The sequence below is a fragment of the Pyrenophora tritici-repentis genome, chromosome 1 (assembly GCF_003171515.1).
Source record: "Pyrenophora tritici-repentis strain M4 chromosome 1, whole genome shotgun sequence".
Classification (NCBI taxonomy): domain Eukaryota; kingdom Fungi; phylum Ascomycota; class Dothideomycetes; order Pleosporales; family Pleosporaceae; genus Pyrenophora; species Pyrenophora tritici-repentis.
In genome coordinates this window covers 7,053,767-7,077,858 of record NC_089390.1, presented here as the reverse complement: position 1 = coordinate 7,077,858, position 24,092 = coordinate 7,053,767, and the positions used below count along the sequence as shown (strand labels likewise).

Here is a 24,092-nt window from a genome sequence, read left to right as displayed (position 1 = left end):
AACGATTACAGCTACGCACCAACTTCGCAATCGCAACACCACTCCCGGCGTTTGCAGTAAACGTTCTTTTCAACATGTTTCCAGCTCTTGAAATACTGAGATTTCTTATAGGCACCATTGCCGGCCTTGCTGGCGCGTACATTGCCTTCGTCCTTCTTCTCACAATCCCAGCAGTGCAAGATCACGTGATCTTCCTGCATCGTGTAACCCGTACATGGGGCCTAGATGTCAATGTCCCGGAGCAATGGGGGTTCCTCCGTAACCAGGTTACACCATTCCAGCTCAAGACGCTGGACGGGGAGACCTTGCATGCCTGGCACGTACTACCGCTAGAGACGTACCGCAAGCACCAAGTGCAGCTTCGTGAAGAGCCAACGGGCCTTTGTTCAGGCATGCAGAAGCGAACTTCGTTCCGGCTACTGAAGGAAGATCCGACTGCACAGCTAGTCCTCTACTTGCATGGAGCAGCTGGTACACTAGCAAGTGGGCTTCGACCAGAAAGCTACCGTGCTTTGAGTGCGGCGGCAAACAACATCCATGTGATTGCTGTTGATTATCGAGGGTTTGGCCAAAGTACAGGATGGCCGTCTGAATTCGGGGTGCTTACAGATGCACTGGCACTGTTTAACTTTGCTACAGAGACGGCGGGCATATCGCCAGATCGGATTGTCGTATTTGCTCAGTCGATGGGTACCGCGGTAGCAATATCACTCATTCACCATTTGGCTATGCAGTCTTCCCCAACCTTCTTCGCAGGCGTCGTGTTGGTGGCGCCCTTTGCAGACGTAGAGTCGCTTACAAGGACTTACAAGGTTGCTCGTACCGTCCCGCTTCTCTCACCTCTTGGCGTATTCCCGCCAATGATGACTCTACTCAATAAGTTCATCGTAACGAAGTTTCCTTCGAAGGAGCGGCTGGCGGCGCTTATCCGGCACTTTGAATCTTGCAAGATTGACTTCCGGAAGCAGAAATACGATATCACGCTAATCCACGCCATGGATGACGCTGATATCCCATACAGCCATTCCAATGTTCTGTTCTGGCACGCAGTCAACGCCATACTTTCGCCAACTACAACTAAGACGTTTGAGGAATTAGAAGAGATAAAAGAGAAAGAGAAGACGCCTCTTGGAGCTGGAGGCTGGACCATGGAATGGAAAGGCAAGGCAGGCATTATCCGCGAGCAAATCCTTCAGCATGGTTTACACGATCGCATCATGAGCTATCCAGTCGTGAGCCTAGCCGTCTCGGAGGCTCTGCATGGACGGCCCACCTTTCGGGAATAGCCCGTGATTTGTCTTGGATACGGATTACCAGTGTCGTAAATCGGTCACCCGCAACCGGACGTGGAGATGGAACCCTGATGCTCACGGTCCATGCCAAATTTCCCCTCACTCCTTTCCTGAAATGTTCAATGTTAGCTCTAGCTGGCGCATTCTAGATCAAGTTTATTCGTAGGGCTGTGCGAGATTGTACGCGCACAGGGTACGAAACGTTCTCGGTGTGACTGGGATACGTACTGGGTATTTTAAGGACTCGGATGCGGACCTAAGAAACCCAAGGGCACGAGATACGCGTTGTGATCGCTCGAGGAGCCGGTAGCTGCATGTGCTAGAGATGCTAGCTGCATTGTTGATGGAGGAACTAAAAAAACACGGCTGCTAGTTTGTCTCTTTTCTGGATCTTTTGCTGGTTCAACGGTATGCATGCGTTGTATCTGTGTTGTCGTCATGCGGTTGCCATGGAGATGGCTGGCGATGACGCCGGAGATGCATTGTAGTTTGGTTGTGGGGGATGTTTGTGTTTTGTTGTTGATGGAGCGATTTAGACGTACATTTGATGCTAGGTATAGGATTCGGTGATGCATGGTGTTCAGGGTGGGGTACTGAGGTTGTATCATAGGTGCGTACAGGGGCTTTTGGCACGGACCAGGGATGATGTATGTATGTATGTAATCCATTAGCGTCCTTTATCAGTCAGAGACTACGTAGGACGGTGGCAGATGCCATTCTAGCTATTTTTATCTCTCCTTTGATGTTCGTTGGTTATGTTTGACTAATGTAGTTTAGGCATGTCCTAGCTATTACAGGGGAGGAGAGAAAGTAAAACCCTATTATAGCTGCCTGTTTTTCCTTCTCTTCAACCTATCTCTTTTTGCAACGCTTTCCTCGTGTTCCTAAGTCTGAAAAAACCTCAAAGGGGAAAAAGCCATGGGATCTTGAACGAGGCGTAGGGTTGTAACAAGCTTAGCGTAGTGTTTGTAGTCGTAGCAGTGCGTGGCTCGGGTGTACTGCGGCTATAACCTGTCGCTTAGGTTTGCAGGGGTAGGTGAAAATTTGCGAGTTGGAGTAAGCCGTTCGATATTTTTTGGTAAAGCCACAAGTGGCGGTGAGAGGAGAAGGATTCGAACCTTCGACCTCTACTAAGGACCAGGGATGATGTCAGGTAGCGAGAAGTATCTTCAAACGAAAATCCATCTCAAATCTATAAGAGATCTCGGGTAAATTAAAACCAAGTAAGGTAGGAGTAAATAAGGTGGAACTGAACAAGATAGAACTGCACAAGAGCAACTAAGGTAAAAAAGCTCCTCTCATCAAATCATGTCATAAATGGTTCTCCTGTTCAACGAAGGTAGCAAATGATAAGACTTCAAAGGAAACAACAGTCAAAATTTGTGGTATCAAAAACTCCTGCTCTCGCAAAACATCGCTCTAGCATAACTACCACCGGGGTATCTTCAGTTCAGTTCGGTCATACAGTCATTAAAACACCCCCCTAATTATCCATCAAACTATCCGCCCTCAACCTACTTCCCTCACTCTTCCCCACCATCTTTTCCCCACCCACCCTCTTCTCCTCCGCAGCCTCCCACTTACACCTCTCCTTGCAATCCCAGCACACACTCCTCTTGCAAACCCGCATATCATACTTCCACTCCTGTCTATGCAGCATCTCCCGACAATGTGCACAATCTAGCTTAATAACGATCGTTTCGCCATCGCCACGGCGTCTCGCAACGCTAAGCCCTTTGCTCGTTCGGGTGTGCAACGTTATCTCCCCGTTGTCATGCGTATGAAGGCCGTCGAAGACGACGAGTTTGTCGACTTTGCACCACCATGCTGGGCGGCCGGTGGACTGTGTGCAGCCGCGAACAGAGGAGCTGGTGAAGGCGTTTACTGAGGCACTGGGGTTAGGGAGCCAGCAGCCGTTTGGTGGGGGACATGGGGGTGTAAAGCTGCGAGGTTTTTCTTCAGGGAGTTCCTTGACGAAACGGACGTTTACGCGGTCTTCGAGGAGTTGGGTCGGCGAGCGGAGGGCGGCTCGGGATTGGGGTTTTGAATTGCGGATCATGTCGAAGCGTTGCTCTAGCTCGGAGCGTGGCTTTGAGGTGGAGGCTATTGGATTTGTTCGTAGGTTTGGTTCGGCTGGTCGGCGTAGACGTCGTGTGGTCGCGTCGATGTGGGGTTGTAGAGATAGGCTCTTCGTCGAGGAGGTATGGCTCAAAGAGGAGGTGTGGCTCAGAGAGGAGGTATGGCTTAGAGAGGAGGTATGTCTCAGATGGGTGGACGGCTTCCATACTGGCGTGGTGTTTTCGTTCATAGCTGGTGACGTAGGCCTAGACTTAACTGGGGAGTCTTCGGCATCGGAGACGCATACAGCAGAGTCTCTGTCGCTTGTTGTGGCGATAGTCTTCGTCTTCGTGTCTGATCCTAGGCATCTTGCCGTACTTGCACTGTTAGATTTGCGTCTCAATGGTGGGGTAACCGGCCTGGATTGTTGTGCTCTGTATTCTTCTTCCGTGGATCCTCTTCTTGGATCGAAAGTATGTGTGCGCCGTTCGGTTGCTGTCGCTATACATAGGCTGGGCGACATCGATCGTAGTGGTGACGAAGGCATCTGTCTTTCAACAATACACGAACCCTCGTTCTCGTCGAAGCGAAATAACCCAGAGCCGGTATTCTTGGGGTTCAGATCAAGACTCTTCTTCTCTCCAAGTACATTATTTGATGCATAGGCTATCGTGTCCGGCACAGATGTGAGCTGCAGTGCTTTGGCCGTCTGCGTATCCGTCTTGGTGTTCTTCCAGAAGGTAAAGGAAGGCATAGTGATATTGATTGAGGGTCCAGCCACAGTGGTAAAAAGATATGATAAAATGTAATGAGGAAAACTGTTTGGTGGTGAAAAGTTTCCCTATATACCACAAAAGAGGGGGTCGAAGTGTTTATTTACCTATTCTGCTTTTTCCACGCCAATGTCGTCGTCCCCTCTACACGAACAAATCAAAAATACCTTAGTGCACAATACAGGGAGCCGCGTCACGCTTGTTTCTTGTTTATTGTACCCAAATAGGTCAGGTCAGCTCAATTGACAACAATGAGTTCTTTTTCCACCTTTCTTCTGGAACTTGACTTCCGCTTACGGTTGTTTCTCCCTACTCACCTATCAACGACCACCATCCTCTTAGCGCACGGAATGTTCGTTTCGTATTCCCGAAACACAGACACAGCATCTGGTTGGTCGTATGTTTGGGTTCAAGGGCCCGTGTTACAGACTTATCGATTAGGATTGCTGCTGTTTATGCACGGTGCTCGCAACTTCATCTTCGCGTGGAGAAGACGGAAATTGGGGTTTAATGCGTGGTATGGGTAAGTGAGGTGTTGATGAAGTGACATGTATAGGTGGAACGATGTGGACGCTTGGGACGTGGCTGTGTTGGAGAGGGGATTGAATTTACGAGAACTCAGGGGTCAAGGGTTGTGCGAGCGTGATCGCTGCTATAGCTTCGAAATGGAAAATGTAGTGCAGGAGGTGTTGTTGCTAGCATGCCGTCCAAGGCCAAGCAAGGTAGCCAGGATCGGGGTCGACTACTACGGAAAGTACGCACGCCCCTTAACCCAGCGGAAGGGTCTTCGGGCATGCTATGATATTGGCAAATGCCGAAGCTAGCTATCGAGCGTACCCAGGTAGTCGCCGTGTCTCCAGGTTTCATCGCTGCATTTTGTCAAAGCCATCGGAGCACGATGGCCGTACGGGACAAAGTTCGATACCAAGCATCTCAATTCAACTCTGATCGTATTGCCTGTTAAGCTGTACAACCCATATACATCATCAAACTCATGAGCCTATGCGTGTCCAATCACATGACCCCGAAACGCCAGTTCTACTTGGGCGGCCTAAAAGGTACCGACAACCCTCTTAACCATTCTCCGCATACCCTCACCAGTAATCTGTACAGCGCCTTCCAATTCCGCACTTCTGAGTACCTCAAGGAACTCCTGGTTCTCGACTTGTTCACTTGCGCCCTCGCGGACCTTCTTGATCAAGTCGTTCGTGCGTACGCTCTGTCCGGCAGAACCAAGTTCATCTAGCGAAGCAAGGACGGCACGCTTGAGATCTTCTTTCCTTCGTCGGTCGCTGGTTGATGTTCCCTCTGTTAGGAGCGACATATCAATCAGGCCAGTGCGTGCGTCGGTAGCTGCTTGCTTGAGCGCCGACTTGATCAAACGGACAGCCTCGTTAACATCGTCGGCTGTGACTTCTTCTGAGAGACGCATTTTAGCGTGGGCCTCCGCAAGACGAATCATCGACTCCAATTGACGAGTGGTAGCTGTGATCCTTCGTTCTTGTGAACGGATATCAGCACCCAGACTACGCATAGCAACATAGGCATCTACTAGTGCTTTTGATGCGGGCTCGGTGATTTTGGGGTGGATATTGGTGCGTGCATAAGAGATATAGGCAGTCAAGAATTCGATTGGCATAACTTCGCTCTTGGAGGCATTCTCTGGTGTATCCTCGAGGTACATTCCTACGAGATGGCGAGCCATGCGACGGTCGTTCTGTTCATCGATACGATCCAGGACAAGGTAGACTAGATCGAAACGCGAGAGTAGTGTAGGTGGCAGGTCGATATTTTGTGGAACCGGGAGGTTGACGTTGTACTTTGATCCAATGGGATTGGCAGACGCAAGAATCGAGGTACGCGCGTTGAGGGTGGTGATAATGCCAGCTTTGGCGATGGAGACAGTCTGCTGCTCCATCACTTCGTGAAGGACGGATCGCGTAGCTTCTGACATTTTGTCGAACTCATCAATACAGCACACACCACCGTCAGACAATACAAGAGCTCCAGACTCGAGCACTAGCTGTCGGGTTTCGGGGTCGCGTGTGACGTATGCAGTCAGACCAACAGCGGAGGAACCCTTTCCAGAGGTGTACACACCACGTGGTGCAATTCTGTGTACGTATTGTAGAATCTGGGACTTGGCGGTCGAGGGATCACCACAGAGGAGAACGTTGATGTCTCCTCGGTATTTCGGACTACCGCCCTTCTCAAACTGCTTGTTTGTGCCGCCAAACAGCTGGAGTAGAATACCCTTCTTGACATCTTCCATCTCGTAGATACTGGGTGCAAGCGAACGCGAAAGAAGCTCGTAGACATCCGGACGGGCGCCGGTAGCCTTGATCTTCGCCTCTTCTTCCTCGGAGACCTTGCGAGTTTCTTCTAGGTCGCCCGCTGCATGCTCCGCAAGCTCTTCTTCAATGGTCGACACATCGATACCTAGTCGCTTCTTGTCGACTTTCTGGATGTGTAGGGCATCTACGTATGTCTTGAAGATATTCTTGACTGATCGCTGACGCGGGTTGATGCGGACCTGATTGCACTTGAAGATACCAGTAATCTCTACTCGGTCACCAGCTTTGCAAACATCCACAAGCTCGTCATATGCGCAGAGCGATACGGAATGTGGTGTTTGCCCGTCGGGCATGTCGTCAGGTGTCTCCTGCAGCTTGATAACCTGCTTGTTGGCGAACCCAGAGCGATTGTGCACAATCTGCATTGAGTTGGGCGAGTCGCAAACAGCACGCGGGCATTTGGTAGGCTCGGTGATCTTGCCACGGTCAATGTCCACTCTGACGCTATGGTTGCATACAGAGCAGCGGAAAAAGGCTAGTCAAGTCAGCAGAGCCCATAAAAGAGCTGTTTGAGCAACTTACCGTCCTTCATATCCGGAATGATGGGCGTAGTCCTAATGACTAGACCCTTCACACTGACGAGCTTGTCCATATCACCAGGGTTCAGCTCGCGCAGGTTGATCGTATGATCGAGACCGAACGGCCTAACGTTGTAGGTCTTCTGATCTACCTCACTGACCAAGTTCGGGATTTCTGCGAACGGAGCAGGCGATGGGCCACCCGGGGTAGGAGCATCAGAGCTCAGCATAGGTGGCAGAGAGCTTGAGTCGCGAGCTCTTGGTTGCGCAGTGCGTTGCGCTTGCGTGAGTTGAGTTCGCATCTCTGCCATGCGCTTCTCAGCCAGCTCGAGCATATTATCCTTTATTGCAACATCCATGATGGGAATGATTTCGTTGGGGTACGCTTGAAGCTGGTGCCAAAGCTTCCTGGTTGGCGGGTATGATTTCAAGTTACGAGCATCGAGGTTCAATGGCGTAACACCAAGCTCGAGCATCATCTTCATAATGTCAACATACTCGCGGTTCAGGGCCGGGTGGTTCGGAGGAAAGCTTGTGCCTTCTTCTATCTCTCCATCCTGGATCATGCGGTATTTCCTTTGGAAGTTCATCAGGAAGTCTCGCATCGCATGCCTTGCATCTACGAGAGATACGTTGGTACCCCAAATGACTCGCGAGGAATTCCCGCCTAGAACATCGGCGTCTGAAGTGTCCGGATTGGCGTTCGAAAAGGTTGCGGCATCCGATGCCTCCTGAACAGCCATGCCGTTCTCGTCGACAAACAACCTGCGGCGGCGGTTCGTAGAGCTGGTACCAAAGACATCGGAATGAATATCGTTACGGCGACTTCGTGCTGCAGACTCTGAACCTCGCACAAAGAGAGCGCTGCTGCTGCTTCCAGGGATGTTGTTTTGGGCATTGCGGGCTCGGCCAGGACTGGAACTGGAAGCGTAATGGATAGGCGAGGAGTCTATACTCGTTATTATGGTTCTCAATGTCTAGAATAAACTTGTGCATACCCCCAATCGTCATGGCAGAAGCCTTTGGTGTCGCTCCGCCATCGCTCTCATCTGCGCCATTCTCGGCCCCTTGTCCCGATGGGTTGGCAGGCGAGGAACGGAAGAACAGAGGGGATTGTGTAGATGCAGACTGAAATCTGGTATTTCTAGGAGTTGCTTGAGACCCGCGCTGTGAGGCTTGCGTGGCTTCAGACTGTAATTGCTCGTCTGGGCCAACTGGCGGTGGGCTACTGGGCGGTAACTGAGAATTTTGGCCACGGCCACTCCGTCGCGGGGTTGCCGAGGCCGAAGTGCGCTGAGAGCGGCGCTTCTCAGGTGACGACATTGTTGCGGTGCGTTATACGGTAGCAATCATGCATGTGTTGATGTTGTGAGGGGGTTGCCAGGGAAGGTGGGTTTATCGCGCCTGCTCCTTTCGACGCGTGGGACGCGTTCTGGCCTAGTCTACAAGTGGACGATTAAGTGGTCTTGGCATTACAATTGGGTGTGCAGCTGAGGGCACAGTGAAGCGTCTCCTCTAGCATGGGGATTAGATTAGAGACTAAGGCGAGGTTTCATTCCTACTGTAATATTGCAATGGTCTGACAGTGCATATGATGACAATGCTGCCAACGAGTTTCTAGTGGTGGGGCAGTAGCTAGCCCCGCTATCTAACAAATGTTTACCTTCAAGGCAGTGACCTACCTACAGGCAGCACCGTAGCTTGACGTTCCAAAGTGCACAGTCTTTGTTCCTGCCACCAGTCTCAGAAGCAACTACATCAAGATTCCAGATATCAACAGTTAACTCACCATGGCACCTCCCTCCAAACTCAAGATAGCAACCGGCGTCGTGACCCGCTTGGTCAAGGAGGAAAAGAGCTATCACAAGGAGATTGAGCAACAGGAAGCGCGCATCAAGAAGGCAGAGACCAGCGAGGGTGATGAAAACGCCGAGTACACGTTGAAACAGGAGGTATGTGTTGACAAATTGTCATGTCACTATTGTGGAGCATACATTGACCCCCGGTAGCGTCAAGCACTCCAGGAGACCAAGAACGTGCTGCCTGGCATGAAGACCAAGATTGAGCAGGCGATCGAGAGGCTGGAAGAGGAGCTTGTAAGTCAAGAGATGTGGAGATTGGTTGTAGCTGTGCTAACCATAACATAGGAAGGCAACGGTGGTGAGGCGCCAGAGGAAGAGGTTACAAAGGCAAAGGAAGCCATTGCCCAGGGTAAGGCGGCCATGAACGAGGCATCTTAGTTTTTGAAGGTTATGGGGATGGTTTCAGACACTACAGAAGACAAGAAGAATTGATACCCTGAACACCGCGCTATGCAAATAAAATCGTCAACATGACCGATTCGCCCCGAATGATCACGACTCGTCCATATCAATCGAAGGCTCTTCGCCATCCTCCTCACCGTCCTCCAAATCCTCGCCCTCTTCTAGGCCGGAAGAGTAGTCCGCATGAGCATCCCCAGAGTTCGCTCCTGAATCGGCCATTTCCGTGTCATCAACAACATTAGATCTGGCAGGCGACCGCACGACGCTTACTTCGCGCGACAGAGGCCTTAGGCGATCATGTGGCGGGACTCGCAGCGACGATGCCTCTCCACTCTGACTGGCATGCCCGGGCGTCATGCCACCATCAGGTCGCGGCGTACCAGCGTGGCTAATGTCTCCTCTCGAAGTGCTGCCCTCACCCTCGCCGTCATCATCCTTCATCATGCCCTCTTTGCGCTCGGCCTCCTCCTTCTCGTCTTTGATCATGCGCAGCATCCCCCGTGCCTCCTCTTCAATACGTCCAAACTGGGTGCGTCGGTCACTCCACGTATCCTTTGCTGACTGTACTTCATGCTCGAGTTCCGAAATCTCCTGGTCCAGCTTAACGTGAGCTAGTGCTTGCTCATCCCGAGGCTTCAGCATCTTGCTGCTAGTGATCTTCTCCGTCAGCTCATCGTACTTCTTGCGCACGGCAAGCGTCTCCTTGGCCTCGACTAGGCGCACGCGCAGATCTTCTATGGTCTTTCGGACGTGCTCCTGCTTGGCTTCAATAGCTGTTTTGTCTACAGCGTATCGCTCGCGCTCCGTGTGGTTGCTTTTCGTAGTGAATTCGGCGCGGAGAATGGCAAAGTCGAGAAGCGACAGCTCGTTCATAATGTCTTTGCGCCATATCTCGATGTTGTGTACCTGCTGTTCACGCTCAACTACTATCGCTGCGGCCTCCTCCTCGGCGGCTGAAGCATCTGGCGGTGGAGAGGGCAGTTGTTTCGGGCGCGCATCCTCGAAGAATTCGGGCTTCAGTAGGCGACCAGCGGCGTTCGTGTACGGACGGGCCTCGACGGCAAGGAGTCGCGAAACATTGTGAAGCGCATCTGTTGGTGTGAGGATGAGCTTCGAGACGGGCTACGGCTAGCTTTACCTTCATCTGTTTGCGACAGTAAACCCCAATCTTTAATCGCCATTGTGTCTTGGTGTGGCGACAGGGTTGGGAATGGTGTTTAGTTGTGACGTTTGTCGACGTTTGTCGACGTTTTCCGCTGTCTTCCAAGGCGCGGTGGTGAAGTTCAATAGTGATCGCCGCGTTTGGCAGGGGTCTTCACTAGCCTCGTGGCCCATACTCAGACGTCAATCACATTCGCTTCCACATTCGCATCCCCTCCTCTCACCTTTGTTGTCTTTCGCTTAACGAGCGCTGTTGCGTAAAGAACTTTTCCAAACAAAGAATAGGCTTACATCATCATGTTGTAAATTCTGTGGGCTTCAGCCCCATCCACGGTTCCCGGCGTTGCGGTCCTAAACTTCCTATCACATACGACCACATCCCCATCCACGACCTTTAACAACCAGTAGACACTCGCGCAACCTCCTCGCAAACATACCACCCTTCTCCTATACTCTTACCATCTAAAATCCACCGTCCGCAACACTACCGTCATACCAACCATGCCGGTTCAAAGCCTCTACGAGCTGGCTCGTCAGCGGCTCATTAAGAACATCGACCTTGTCCGCGATATTGGCGACTTGCCCTACTCTTTCCTCGGTCCACCTGTCCTCAGATTCATACAAAACCCAGATCAGCTCGCGGAGCTTGAGACGAAATGCCCACAAATACTTGGCGAGACGGGCGAGATCTGGCTTCGCTTCATCAAGCGAGACATACCAGATTGGAGCAAGAAGCCTCATGAGCCCAAAGATCCGAATAACTGGGGAAAGGTCTATCGCAAACTTAAGAGGGATGCGGAGATTGAAAAACATGCCGACGAGGTGGCTCTGAAACAGAAGATGAAGGCGTTGCAGAACGATCGCGCTCAGAACAAGACGATGATCGTGGATAGTCGGATGGCATATGGTGCAGGCGCTAGCCGTGTCTTCACTGGGCGCACATCCACTCCTTGGGGCGTGCCTTCTGGTGCGCCTGTAAAGACGGGCAAGGTCGCTTTCGACAAACTGAAGCGAGGCATGTTTGACCGTGGACGTGAACGCCCCAAGGCCTCCCATATACCCGCACACATTCTCGCCCAGAGAAAGACTACCGTCAGGCAAGCTCCGGCACGCATGGTTCGGATGGAAGAGACCAAGGCTCCGCGCGAACAAGCAGCACCAGTGGCTAAGAAGCCTGAGCAACAACCATCGGCATCGGCATCGGCGGCCCAGGCCCGCATCAAACAGAGGCCAGCACCCCCGACAAGAACGTCGCTTCCAGCAGGTCAGCAGTTCAACGCGCCTAAGCCGGTAGCATCAACTGGTCCGTCCGGAGTCGCCCCACCACCCAAGAGGAAGAGAGAACCATACAGCATGTTCCAACCGAAGAAAAGAAAGATGCTATGAGACACATCACAAGTCTATTTTCCGGCGCAAAGGTTCAACTTATCGGCACTATTGCCTAGGAGTTTCTGCTACTTGCATTCACGCAAAGTGAATCACTTGCATATCAAATGGGGTTTGGAAGTTTATGAGGCGTCTTTAGGATATTGGGTTGATAGATATAGTATAAGGAGTTATATGGATGAGGTTGTTGTATTTGGATACTTGTTTGGGTTATCTAGCAGATACGATTTGCACTTGGGGGCCACTGCTTTACACATTATATAGACCAGGACAGACTTATGTCTAATCAATCATGGATCGCACTCTGTATTCCTGTTGATGCTCCACTTAGGTATACTCTAGGACGTTCGTTTTCGCCGGTGCTGATGTTCAACAATTCAGTCAGCGATTGTTCAAGGAAACAGGCGTGTTTGTAATATCTTTACCTTCGTTAATGTTATAAGCAGTCCAGTACACCAATTTCCAGGTGAGGGGATGAATTCTTTCGTGTGCGCGCGAAGTTTTTATATCACAGTACCACAGTACCCATCTTTAGCGCACCAAACTGGAGAACCATCGATAACATGATTTGGACGAGAGCTCTACCCAGCTTTTTCACTTTTACTATACCTCACCACTTTCCAAACTATAAATGTTTTTTTTGTTATACACAGCAGCAGCTCGCAAATCAGTATCTCCTCTTTCTACAAACCTTCCCAACTACCTCAATACCGCAACAGTTAGTATTTTCAGGAAACCCCTACTGTCCATGAAAGGCTCTGTGTATTGTCAAAACTTTCGCTTACTTAATCTGACGATGGAGTCAATCGTGGCCATCTGTAGACGTCTAGATGGGAGTGATTATATTGACCCCTGGCAACCAATCGTGAGTTTGAAGGAAGACGGACGTCGGATTTTCAGGGATGAGGATTTGGGTGTCCTAGAGTCTTTTCGGCAGCTATGGTTTGTGGAAATTTTGCACTTGAAAGTTTTTACTCTACGATCAAAGTGGGCATGTAGTCGTTGTAATCCTTACGTCCTGGTGAACGCTAAAGTACGTGCTTCATCGACCATGGTTCACCCCACGTGTGTACACACATAATCGGGCACTCTTGGCACAAATCTGTGGTTAGGACCACATACATTTAATCACGGCCTTCTATCCTCCAATTATTATCCCACTCCACCTGACTGTATAACACAGCCACAACCTTGAATAAGATCAAACAGTCTCGATTTCCACCATGGACAACACTCTTATCTCCCAAGAATTGGAGGCACCATTTCCCCTCCTTTCCTTTCCGCCTGAACTTCTGGAATATATCTCTGTCCACCTCGAGGATCCCGATCTCATCAACATCCGCCGAGTATGCCGCGCACTGAACGGCCACACGGTCAATATCTTTGGAAAGCGTTTTTTCCGGCACCTCGCAGTCTTCTTACACCCGACTAGTCTCACAACACTCCTGAAAATTTGTCATCATCCTGCTTTCGCCAAGTACGTCCATCGGGTGACGGTGTGCGGAGAACAGTTCAAACAGCACAAGGATCTGCAACTGAGCGTTGAGCAATCAAGAATGGATCGTACAATTCTTACCGAAGTTTTTCAGGTACTCAAGAATCTACAGACAGTGGCAGCGTTCGCCGTACCCCAGGAAGACTTGTCCCCAAATCGTGCAATCACCTGCGCACTAAAGCAGCTGTTCGGCGACGATGATATTCCCTTCCACTCCCACACTCGAGGCTACGATCGCGTCTACGAGCTCGTCATGCAGACCCTTGAAGAAGCCAATATCCATGACAAGATGGATCTCCTCTTCGACTTCTGGGGCACAGATACCCCAGCAGGAATGAAGAAACCATTCTTCGATATCGCCTCGCCCGCTTGGAACCAGCATTTTGCCAACCAAGTCCGCGCCATCAGCCTAACGGACAACGCGAATCCAGACTGGATAAAGCGCCTCCTGACGTCCACGCCAAATGTGCTAGAGCTGGCTTTTTACGGAAACGGCTTCTCTCTTGACCTCCCTTCCCCATCAGTCGGACTGCGCAACAAGGCTAAGCTACGACACCTTGATATCTACAACGTTTTTTTCCCGCACGACGATTGGGTAGCTTTCCTACGTCTTCACGCAGACACATTGGAGACGCTATACCTCAAGCGGGTGGGCTTCATCACCGGCAATTGGCGCGAGTCACTGGAAGTCATCGGCACAATGCCGCAGATCCAGGATGCGTCCTTTAGCTCCTTGTATGATGACAAGGCTTCCATCGTTCATCCATGGACGCACATACACTGTGGTTCGTTGCATGGACGTCAACTGAATTTGTCGAGCAACAAGGACATTAAACTTGCGCTTAGTGCCACGCGGGGCGAGTGGTGTAAGACATGTCTGGGTTCGTATGCTGCGGAGAGCCACGCGGGCGGGGTGTATCCGTTTCGCGTATGCTTTCTGCTGGCGAAGCTGGCTTTGGTTGGGCTTGTTGTATATAAGGATGGGGATTGGGTTGTGTCATAGCACTATCGGAAGCGGTATCCGAATCAGCTGGCCTGATGGTATTGTTGGAAGAGTCCTTTGTTTTTGCATTTACTTTGTTTCTTTGGTTTCTCCTTCAACTTGGACATTAGCATGTATAGACTCCATATACTGTGTATCTCGACTTCACATGAATACAAAGCGCACAAAAATGTTATTAGCCTGTAAAGCAAGCCTATTCAGTGCTAGTGTAGTCTCTGCGCGTGATCTCGCCCCGTCTCGTTAGCTGCGAGTTCGATAGGTGGCTGCTCAACTTCGAAAGCGTGATGTTTGTAAGCCACCGTTCCCGGCCCTAGTTCCTGCATATGTCCTCCATGCACCTCAACTGGTTCGTTGTTCATCCGTTCCGTAGTCCCGGGAGTCTCTTGTATCCGTCTCGACCTCCGCCTCTTTATGACGAAAAGCAGTATTAGCCCCAGTATGATACCCAGCCCTATGACCCCGCCAACTGCGGCACCCGCTATCGCGCCTGTTGATATTTTCGAGGAGTTCGGGGTCGGTGTTGGAGTTTGCGACAGCGCTGGTTTAGGAGATGGTGACTGAGCGCCACTGGGATCGCAGAAGTCAATACTGTAGTATACAAAAGTCGAGTTGAAACACTCGACAGGCTGAATCTCTTGGGCGTATCCAGAACACGGGTCGGTCGTAGTATCTTTCGCATAAATAGTGACTTTGTCGCATGCACGTCAGCCCTAGTTCTCCATGTCTCACAAAGACGGGTCTGTCGCGTACCTGTGCAACCCGGGTCTAATCCTACCACCTGAAAGCTCCCATACGGCCCACTGCGCCTCAAGTCCGTACAGGTACCATTAGGATATCCATTCGGGCCTTCGAGTCCGCGTAGCGAATCTTGACAATTACCATCTGTAAACAGCGCAATCTGGCTCGCCGCCAGCGCCCGTGTCGCGAACGTCGTGAAAAGAAGAAGTAGCCGGTTCTTCATTGTGAGTGTGAGGAGTATGTGAGTCGGCGCAAAAAGCGTGTAGTGAGCACTCAAACAATAACAGCCAAACCATTCGCAATGATCGGGCCGATCCGTGGTGGTTATGACTGCGGCTGGACGCCTACTTAGATGTTTAGCTACCAAGACGCTGACAGCTCCACTAGCCGCATCATACGACTGGGAGATTGTCACCCAGCGCCCTTGGGAACAGCGAATTCAACATAGCTTGACCAGCCGCTCCTGGCCCTGCATGCAGGATTGCGGTACGGGACACGGGGCCTAGCCAATCGACCTCCAGGCTGAGATTGGGCGCAGAAGCCACGGACCAGCTGCGCGGATCCACCGTGCAGCTGAAAAGAGCTGAGAAATCTGTCTACTCGTGATGTTGTGTACCGGTGAATGGGAAGAGCTCCCGCGTGCTGAGTATGAGTAAACACAGCGTCTTCGTGATGAACAAGGTTTGTTTCGATGACGGACAAGGCAGCCACGGGTTGTCATCGTGTGTGGCTTAGGTTTGCGACAAGACATTTCCAAGATAAAAGTCTTAACTTAGTTGCTAGGGAGTCGAATATCCTTCCGCTTTGAGCATGCGACAGGCATCGATCGTCACAAATAAATGGCTTACTCAGGCCGTCTTAACGGATTTGGTAGTACCGGCGGGCAGGAAGCATGGCGGCTATCTCGCTAGCACTAGCGGACGGAGAAGGCGTGGCGGAGATATCCCCGGAGATAAAACTTTGATATCGTCGGCATCAACCAACCGTTGAACGTGATGAGGCTTGCTACACGAATTGATACAACTGGCTGGATTGTAAAATGTCGTCTGAAGCACAGCCAAGGGTTCTCCTCTTTGGCGCTGGCAGTGTCGGCGCGATTTATCTCTATTTGCTAAGCAAAGTAGCTTCTACCACCACAGTCTGCCGCTCCAATTACGATGTTGTTAAGAAAGATGGGTTTATAATCAACTCGTCAATCTTCGGGCAAGGTATACGCTTCAAGCCAGACGTCACCCACGACTGCATCGAGGCAGCAGAAAAAGCCACACAACCATACGACTACATGATTGTCTGCAGCAAAGCCATACCAGACACGATACCAAAGTTGATAGCACCTGCCGTAACTCCTGGACACACAGCCATTGTGTTGATACAAAATGGTGTTGGCATCGAAGACGAATACGCCCAAGCCTTCCCCAACAACCCCATTATCAGCACCGTAGTATACCTCCCCACCACCCAACGACCAGCCGGCGTCATCAAGCACGGCGAAGTCGAAAAGCTGCAAGTAGGACCCTACCCCTCTTCCGCCTCAGCTACGCACGCAAAAGCCTTTACAGCCCTTGTCACATCCGCCGGCGGCACCGCAGAATTCCACTCCGACGTCCAAACAAAGCGCTGGTTCAAGCTCTTCGTCAACGCCTCCTGGAACCCAATCTGCGCCCTCACACTCAGCAAAGACGCAGAAGTCCTAACTGCCTCGGAGGAAGCCGCTGCTGTTCTTCTGGACGTCATGCTGGAGATTCGCGATGTTGCTGCTGCCCATGGTCACGAGTTTACGCGCGAAGAGGTGGTAATGCAGCTTGGAAGGGCGCAGGACAGGGTTCCGAAGAATGCGGGTATTGAGCCGAGTATGTTGCAGGATGTGCAGCAGGGAAGGAGGATAGAGGTGGAGGCCATTGTGGGGAATCCGATGAGGATGGGGAAGGCTAAGGGGGTTAAATGCGTGAGGTTAGAGATGCTGTATGTTTTGGCGAAGGCACTAGATTTGCACATTGGAAGGACTTGATGTGGATGGTTCGTTTCTATTGTGGGTGTGTGTGAGTCAATTCCTATATCTCTCATCTGCGGTCAGTCATTGTATTATCACCGAACGCTAGACTGCCACGTAAATTCCGAGCTGCTAATCGATTACCTCCTTACAGCTACCCAAAGTTTTCTGCCTGTTCCAATTGTTGTGTTCTTGCTCATTGTGCGTTTGGTGGGGTTCCCGCTCACTGACATTCACTCTCGAAGCCGCCGCGCCAAGCTTTCCAGTTGCTTCCAGTTGCCCGTAGTGACCGCCAATACAACGCGCTTCTGCCTAAGACATTTTAACAAAACGTCACCACAAATTACACACTTTAGGCACAGATCATTCCCCACACTTGCCTGCGTTGCTCTACACTACAAAACACCACTCCACCACGCAGTCTCTCTCTCTCCCTCTCTCTACTCAACTGCCCGAACTAATACTCAAATTGCAACCGCCTTGCAAACTCGGTCTTCATATATACCACACACTCTACCTTTACACATTCTTTCCGATATTTCGCGATGTCGACAATGTCGCACATTCAAGAGCGCAGCACCCGGGCTACGTTCACTAGTCCTGACAGCTCGCGTGGCAGCTGCTACAGCACCAAAGCAAAGATCGTTTGCATCAGCGTCATCACTCTCAACGTTTTCATGCTCTGGAGCGTCCTGTTCTCATTCGACATCTAAGCTTTCGTCATGAACTGCTACTCTCAACTCACTGTATACTTGGAGCTCGCGGTCTCGCTCTTCATTTGCTCAGCAACCGTTCTCCTACTTTTCAACTTGGTCTTCGGTTCAGACCAGGAAGAAGGCTCCGATCAGTCCACGGACTACGTAGAGCCTATAGACAACGCGCCTGCCACTCATGACCTACCTACCATCCCGGAGCCGCTCCCCGCATACCCGCCACCACCTGATTTCCCTTTCAAGAACTTCCGCGCCACCGGAGAATCCTTTGGGTGCCACGACTTCAGCCAACCATTGTACCCAATGGACATTCCACGTACCACCTACCCGCGTCGTGACAGCTTTCATACCGAGGCCAAAGAGCCTACTGATGCTGTCGCCTGTCTGCCTACACAAGACGACAAGACCTCCAACAAGGAGACGTCGTCTAGCTCAAAAGACAGTCAGACCACTATCAAGGCCAGTAAAGTGTCTTTTGTGGACGTTGTAGTCGCCAAGCCTGCCCATAAGGCTGTCGAGCAACCTCCTCAACTCGCCCACACTCCTACACACGCACTTGTCACCCCCGCCATCACCACCCCTTTGAACGCGGAGATCATCCAGGCTCCTCTTGCTCCAGCTCCCCGCCCTGAGATCATCCAGGTCGGACTCTCGGCTGTAGAGTCATCTGCCCAAGATATGCAGATTGGCATGCTGGAGCTTGTCGCCGCCCAAGAGTTCAAGATGATGGCAGCCCTGGATTTTCTTTTCGTCGCCTTCAACACAAACGGCGCATACCGAGAACCCGCCCTTCACTTCCTAAGCATGATGGAAGAGGCAAAGACGAACCTGCTCCCTTTCTTTCCCAACGGTCTGACCGGTCTGAACACAGACCGGCTGATCTGGACGAAATCGCTCCTCGCCTTTTGGGAGGCGCTTCGACCTTATGGATACGAGTTCCAAGTCTCCCCCGAAGAGGATGTCCGGATGTTTCTCATCCGATACCACGATCTCGCGTCCTGGATGGGGCTTGGCCACCTCCTCCACCCCTTCATCGTCAACGTACCTCCAACCCCGGAGTCCATTCAAGCTCCTCCTCCACCTCCTCCTGCTATCACCATACAGCATCTCACTCCACCTGGATCCTTCCAGGCCCCATCATTCTCAGCACCAGCGGTACCCCACCCCGCCCCGGAGCCCATCCAAGCTCCTCTTCCACTCCCTTTCTCTTTCCAGGGTCTCCCTCCACCGACACAAGCGGTGCTCAAGCCCGCGTCGACACCCTTTGTTCCCAGCGCCCCAGTGTCTTTCGAGGGCCTCTCATACTCCACAAAACCAGTACCCAAGCCCGCCCCAGTAGCCTTCGCTCCCTCTGCCCCCGTATCCTTCAAGGACCTTTCATTCTCATCAAAGCCGGTACCCAAGCCTGCACCGACAGCCTTCGCTCCCATGGCCCCCGTATCCTTCGCGGGTCTCTCATTCTCATCAAAGCCGGTACCCAAACCCACATCGAAACCCTCCGCGCCCCCTCAAGCGCCCCCCATCCCACAGCCACAAGCCGCGCAACACCTCCCGGCCTCCTCAACTTCGACGCCTTCGACTGGCTCAACCAGTCGGATGATGCCCTCAATGCACTCACAGCGGAGTCGTTCCAGTGGTCCGACACTCAGCAAGCCGCATACAAGATATGGTCGTACAGCACAGTAGGCCAACTCCGTCTCCCTCCCATCGACTCCTCCTTCATCAACCACAACCTGGTGAAAGCCGCGCTCAACAACATAGCCCCCATGTTCAAGCGCGCGAGTGTTGTCCTCCACATACAGAGGACCATCGTTTCCCCTCATGAAGACATTCTGTCCATGGTGCCGCTGCTGGGCGAAGTGCAAGCTTTGCTGGAGGCGGCGGAGAAGATGACCAACGATTGTGAGGAATTGGTTGTTTATGACCAGAATGACCCGTGGTACCATGCCTGCATGTACTTTCGCAGCTCGATCATCACGAGCAAAGTCATCAATAGGTTGAGGGATTACAGGTCAGACATGCGTACGGATGTCAAAGAGCTCTGGGGCAGGATGAAGGCGGAATGGGTGGGTGATACCAGCGGTAATTAGGGTGGAAGTTGGACATATTTTTGACGGAAACTTTACCGAACTGTTTCGATACTTTACTGGGGGGTTTATTTCTGTTTTCCATGATACCCTGAGCGTGTAGGATATTGAGCAAGGATGGTTAGGGTTTGTTTCGAGTTAGACTTTTTAGTTCCTTCATCACGGTAGCTTTCGAAGTCTTTGGAATCATAGTACATCACAGCATAATGAAAAGTTGGTCCATGTGAAATCTTGTATTAAGTATCACCCTAGTCCCTAATATCGAATATAAAACAAGTGTTGTACAAATCTCAAACAACCCTGGCCGCGAGTGATAGCTCAATATTGTACACTACGCGCCAGGAGAGAAAACAGGGTATTGGAAGGCGCTTAAGCAGCGGTGGGGTTGACGTCGGAGCAGATGAGAGCCTGGCCGAGGATGGGGAGGAGGCAGCACTTGGCCTGCTGGCCCCCAGCAGCGCATCCGTCGATGAAAGCGTTGATGCTGGTGGGGGTGGTGGCAGCTGGGCGGTTGTTAGTAACCGCGTTTCTTGATAGTTTGAGAAGAAGAATGACTTACGAGGAGCGCAGTCCAAGTTGGCGAGGTTCAGGACATCGGTAGCGCAGCAGACGGGGTTGCCGGAAGAGCAGAGACCAACCTGGCGCTCATCGAGGGGAGCAGCAAAGGCAGCGGTGGCCGCGAAGGCGAGGACGGCGGTGATGGTGAACTGCATGTTGATGGTTGTTTGGGGGGTTGGTTCTTTGGGAAGAAGAAAGTGTTGGTTGAAGTGGTGTTGTAATGTTGTTGATGTGAGTTGATGTTGTGATGCTCTTCAACAGTCGACGTCGCTGCCCTCTTTATACCATTTCAACTCCAGCTGTTCAAGGTTCATTTCAAGGATCCGTCTGCGCCATTACATCGCATTGCCATCGTCATCAGGTATTCCCACTACCAGACCATGATCGTCATTACTGCCAGGGCAGCACGTCCATGATGAGTGGGTATTATGATGAGGGGCCCATCTAGTGTCCCAACTCATTGATGGCGCATCTAGACCTGGTAGGCAGTGACGTCGATCGAGGCTGTCCCGGCTTCCCTGTGCCTGGACGATCATGTTGACTGGCTGGTAGCGAGGATGGAGTGTCCGTTAGGGCTGTTGATCTTGAAACGTGCCGGTTCGAGCTGCCATGGCTTGGATATGTGGAGCGTAGATCCGTGCCGGTGTTATACCTGTTCGTGGTAGTGATCAGATGGACAGGGCGACAAAATGGGCATCTTTTGACTACCCCTGGCGCGTATTCTTACTGCAGGGTACACGCACGACATACTACATACTGCCTATATGCACAGTTACTTTCGAGCCGTCCGTTAGGAGCCTGGTGGCGAGGCGGATGCTGCCATGGGATAGCCAGTAGCACGCGAACTTCTGAGGCTCGAGCACAGTGACGTCGGTGAGCTGGGGTACCGGCTAACGAGGCACTCGTTCAAACGTCGCATAATGCTCATCTCCGCGCGAGAGGTTTACCAAGTCAAACATATGCAAAAGCATTATGCGTATGTACATGTAGACCACGGTCACGGAATTGCACGGCAATGGCCTGAGAGCCATGAATGCGATTGCGATCCTCACGTCAATCTCAACCCAGCCGGATGTGAGGTAAGAGATCCACCTACGCTATGGCGGCTCAGCACCAGGGTACTTCACATCATACGATCTTCTCAACTCTTCCTTCTGTCTTTCTTCTTTTCTTTCTTTAGCAACCGGTAGATCTCTTCAAGGTGGGCAACACCGGTAAGAAGTGGCAAATAATTCTCAAAGCCTTCAATCTTGAGCCCCGTATGTGACTGTGATAGGGATGCAGGGGACTTGTAAAAAAAACAATTGAAAATGCGGCTAAAACGCTTCTGACAGGGCTCTGTAACGAATAGGAATTTAGAAGCCCACTCCAAGTTAAGATGCGGACCGTCGACCAAAACCTGGCGATGGCCCGACCAGCGGCGTTATATAGCACAAGGGTGTGTATTGTATAGGACAAATGAAGAGTTCACTGCTCATGTCTGGTTGTGCGGGAGATTTTGTGACTCTCCAATTTACGTGGCGTGTTTAGTGAAAGTTTGCCGAACACGAAATTGAACGGCCGTGTCTTCCAGTATGGGGTTACATGCAAGGACTCCCCCGTCTTTCAGGAGTCGTTGTGCAAGATGAGAGGAACGGAACGTTGCATGCCCAGACCGTTGCCCCACTCGTTGTGCGCGTTACCTAATTTGGGCGTGACAGCCCGACCTCGCCTACATCGATCTACGTCACACCGCGACCTTGTTCCTGAACAGCACAGCAAGATCTCAACGGCTGTCCAAGAACTTTACATCATTATTTCGCAACATCCAATCGCAGGATATGCTCGGTCTATTTGAGGTGCATTACGCTGTCGACGCCGTTAGTAAGTTTCTACATGCACGTGCAGACCAATTGCAATCTTCCACGCGAGGCGATCATCCTGGCAGGTGGTGGCGCAAGGGGCGAGTAGGTAAACTAGGAGCGCATGCATGGCAGGCAAAGAAAGCAACTACCATGCATTCTATGCGGCATCGCCGGTGAATACGTTCCTGCATTGTGATGAAAGGCGGCTATGCGAGCTACCTGAAGGGAGAGTTACACTCAGATACTTTGGGGCCGCGCAATTCAATGCAGAGATGAACGGTATGCACTTGCATTACGATAGCCATTGGTTTGAGAAACGACATGTACTACTGCTAAAACAAGTACTGCGACGCGTGCTTAGCATAGGACAAACACCGGAAATGACAACTTGGTTATATGAAAGATGCTATAGCAATCTAGGGGCTAAGAGTAGGCGTCTAGACTGCAATAGCGGCGGTAGGCGATATGTTGAACGTCTCGGATAACCTCCTGAGTGTCAACAGAGCAGGCCTTTGAATGACCTCATCCACTGCAGGCGAGTACAGGGGGTCCAACCCTTCGCTGCCATGTAAGTTAGCTGGAGTGCTCTAAAATCATGATTCTTCAACTTACAGATGCATCAAGTTATCGTTAGATGCTTCCTCTTCGTTATTCTTTCCCTTATTACTGCTCATGTCAAAGGTAAAGTAATCTGCGTCGTGCTTAAATGGGCTGAGCAGTCCGTCGCTATTACTGCTGCCAATCTCGACTACTGCAGGTGTGGGTGGGATGGTAGTCAATATCGTATGAGGGTGGTCATCAAAGTTTGACATCCTTGTAGGACAGGCTGCACTCATACTTGCGCGGAAGCCTCTCGCGTTCGCTTCTGGTTGTGGAGACGAAAGGGAGACCGAGCCAGTCCGGGTCGACTTTACCGTTGGTGACGGATAATGCTGCCCGTGGCTTAGAGCTTTCTTGATGAAGCTGGAAGCAGAAGCCGTAGACGAGTTTCGGCTTCGGTTGCTCGCAGCGCCAGGATGATCTGAGCTGATCGAGGAGACACTGAGCTGTCTATCGGGTGTGGGTTGGGGCACATTATTGTTATTGTTCGGTGTAGCCATTGGGCTGAAAATCCCCCGGAGAGCGGAGATGGCCGAATCGATAGAAGACTGGATACAGTTCCAAGAATACTCCAGCCGAATGAAATCATCAAATCCTTCTTCAAGCTGCTTCATTTCGGCCAGGCAGACACTGACGGCGTCGGCGATGATTTTTGTCCCAGTAATCCAAGCGTTTGCCACAGCATCTTGAAATTCGGCTGGCTGGGCCTGGATTAGGTTGACAGCCGAGTTTGTCGTCTTTTCAATGGCGTGGTCCGCCATGTCACGTTGTTGGCAGATGTCCACGAGAAGCAATGACCGCCGATCGTGGGTCGATTGGTTGGTGTTGTTAATGGCAGCTTTGGCAGCATCATACACAGCTTTGAACGCATCTTGATGGACGTAGGCGATGCCGGCATTGAGGTTATCGAGTGTCGATATAACCGAGTCGGCGTTATCGCAGAGCGAGGAGTAGAGAAGGGCGACATGACCACTACCTTCAATGAGCGCATGAGCCTGCAGTGACTTGAAGAAGCTGAAGTCGTTCGTCCTCCTGGCGGCGTGGAGGTTATGTCTAACAAGCGCAATTCGTTGACTCCAGTGAAGTCTCCGAGTACTTTCCGACGTCGTGATGCTAGACAAGTAGATTGAAAGTGGTCATACTCTCCATTCAGTGTGGTTATTGTGAGAAGGTCAATGCTGTACAAGATATCGTTTGAGCTGCCTTGTGGTCTACGTTCGCGTGCTGATATATAGCCCACAAGCAAAGCACAGGCTCC

General features: G+C 51.4%; 13 protein-coding genes across 13 annotated transcripts; 7 read left to right on the top strand and 6 right to left on the bottom strand.

Moving 5' to 3' along the window:
* Positions 1-74: 74 nt before the first annotated feature.
* PtrM4_027480 (abhydrolase domain containing 12) lies at positions 75-1,286 on the top strand (the record flags this gene model as incomplete). The annotated part of the gene is made up of 1 exon (XM_001932458.2): positions 75-1,286. One exon carries the CDS (start codon positions 75-77, stop codon positions 1,284-1,286), a length of 1,212 nt encoding a protein of 403 aa, XP_001932493.2.
* A 1,489-nt stretch (positions 1,287-2,775) lies between these two features.
* On the bottom strand, positions 2,776-4,104 carry PtrM4_027470 (uncharacterized protein; the record flags this gene model as incomplete). The annotated part of the gene is made up of 2 exons (XM_066103762.1): positions 2,776-3,710; positions 3,921-4,104. 2 exons carry the CDS (start codon positions 4,102-4,104, stop codon positions 2,776-2,778), a joined length of 1,119 nt encoding a protein of 372 aa, XP_065965964.1.
* Positions 4,105-5,174: 1,070 nt separating this feature from the next.
* On the bottom strand, positions 5,175-8,318 carry PtrM4_027460 (MCM2, ATPase involved in replication control, Cdc46-Mcm family; the record flags this gene model as incomplete). Its single annotated transcript, XM_001932456.1, has 3 exons — positions 5,175-6,952; positions 7,000-7,944; positions 7,994-8,318. The coding sequence occupies 3 exons, from the start codon at positions 8,316-8,318 to the stop codon at positions 5,175-5,177; spliced, it is 3,048 nt and encodes a 1,015-aa protein (XP_001932491.1).
* A 467-nt stretch (positions 8,319-8,785) lies between these two features.
* On the top strand, positions 8,786-9,235 carry PtrM4_027450 (tubulin-specific chaperone Rbl2; the record flags this gene model as incomplete). Its single annotated transcript, XM_001932455.2, has 3 exons — positions 8,786-8,947; positions 9,005-9,091; positions 9,143-9,235. The coding sequence occupies 3 exons, from the start codon at positions 8,786-8,788 to the stop codon at positions 9,233-9,235; spliced, it is 342 nt and encodes a 113-aa protein (XP_001932490.1).
* A 114-nt stretch (positions 9,236-9,349) lies between these two features.
* Positions 9,350-10,440, bottom strand: PtrM4_027440 (THOC7 multi-domain protein; the record flags this gene model as incomplete). The annotated part of the gene is made up of 2 exons (XM_001932454.1): positions 9,350-10,350; positions 10,398-10,440. 2 exons carry the CDS (start codon positions 10,438-10,440, stop codon positions 9,350-9,352), a joined length of 1,044 nt encoding a protein of 347 aa, XP_001932489.1.
* Positions 10,441-10,921: 481 nt separating this feature from the next.
* On the top strand, positions 10,922-11,806 carry PtrM4_027430 (Elongin-A domain containing protein; the record flags this gene model as incomplete). The annotated part of the gene is made up of 1 exon (XM_001932453.2): positions 10,922-11,806. One exon carries the CDS (start codon positions 10,922-10,924, stop codon positions 11,804-11,806), a length of 885 nt encoding a protein of 294 aa, XP_001932488.1.
* A 1,223-nt stretch (positions 11,807-13,029) lies between these two features.
* Positions 13,030-14,135, top strand: PtrM4_027420 (uncharacterized protein; the record flags this gene model as incomplete). The annotated part of the gene is made up of 2 exons (XM_066103761.1): positions 13,030-14,086; positions 14,128-14,135. The coding sequence occupies 2 exons, from the start codon at positions 13,030-13,032 to the stop codon at positions 14,133-14,135; spliced, it is 1,065 nt and encodes a 354-aa protein (XP_065965963.1).
* A 372-nt stretch (positions 14,136-14,507) lies between these two features.
* Positions 14,508-15,265, bottom strand: PtrM4_027410 (uncharacterized protein; the record flags this gene model as incomplete). The annotated part of the gene is made up of 2 exons (XM_066103760.1): positions 14,508-14,992; positions 15,055-15,265. 2 exons carry the CDS (start codon positions 15,263-15,265, stop codon positions 14,508-14,510), a joined length of 696 nt encoding a protein of 231 aa, XP_065965962.1.
* Positions 15,266-16,081: 816 nt separating this feature from the next.
* Positions 16,082-17,050, top strand: PtrM4_027400 (uncharacterized protein; the record flags this gene model as incomplete). Its single annotated transcript, XM_001932451.2, has 1 exon — positions 16,082-17,050. One exon carries the CDS (start codon positions 16,082-16,084, stop codon positions 17,048-17,050), a length of 969 nt encoding a protein of 322 aa, XP_001932486.1.
* A 704-nt stretch (positions 17,051-17,754) lies between these two features.
* On the top strand, positions 17,755-18,625 carry PtrM4_027390 (uncharacterized protein; the record flags this gene model as incomplete). Its single annotated transcript, XM_066103759.1, has 2 exons — positions 17,755-18,495; positions 18,617-18,625. The coding sequence occupies 2 exons, from the start codon at positions 17,755-17,757 to the stop codon at positions 18,623-18,625; spliced, it is 750 nt and encodes a 249-aa protein (XP_065965961.1).
* An 886-nt stretch (positions 18,626-19,511) lies between these two features.
* On the top strand, positions 19,512-19,835 carry PtrM4_027380 (uncharacterized protein; the record flags this gene model as incomplete). Its single annotated transcript, XM_066103758.1, has 1 exon — positions 19,512-19,835. The coding sequence occupies one exon, from the start codon at positions 19,512-19,514 to the stop codon at positions 19,833-19,835; it is 324 nt and encodes a 107-aa protein (XP_065965960.1).
* Positions 19,836-20,201: 366 nt separating this feature from the next.
* On the bottom strand, positions 20,202-20,545 carry PtrM4_027370 (Hydrophobin-2 multi-domain protein; the record flags this gene model as incomplete). The annotated part of the gene is made up of 2 exons (XM_001932449.1): positions 20,202-20,335; positions 20,392-20,545. The coding sequence occupies 2 exons, from the start codon at positions 20,543-20,545 to the stop codon at positions 20,202-20,204; spliced, it is 288 nt and encodes a 95-aa protein (XP_001932484.1).
* A 2,126-nt stretch (positions 20,546-22,671) lies between these two features.
* PtrM4_027360 (uncharacterized protein) lies at positions 22,672-23,595 on the bottom strand (the record flags this gene model as incomplete). The annotated part of the gene is made up of 2 exons (XM_001932448.2): positions 22,672-22,795; positions 22,847-23,595. 2 exons carry the CDS (start codon positions 23,593-23,595, stop codon positions 22,672-22,674), a joined length of 873 nt encoding a protein of 290 aa, XP_001932483.2.
* Positions 23,596-24,092: the final 497 nt, after the last annotated feature.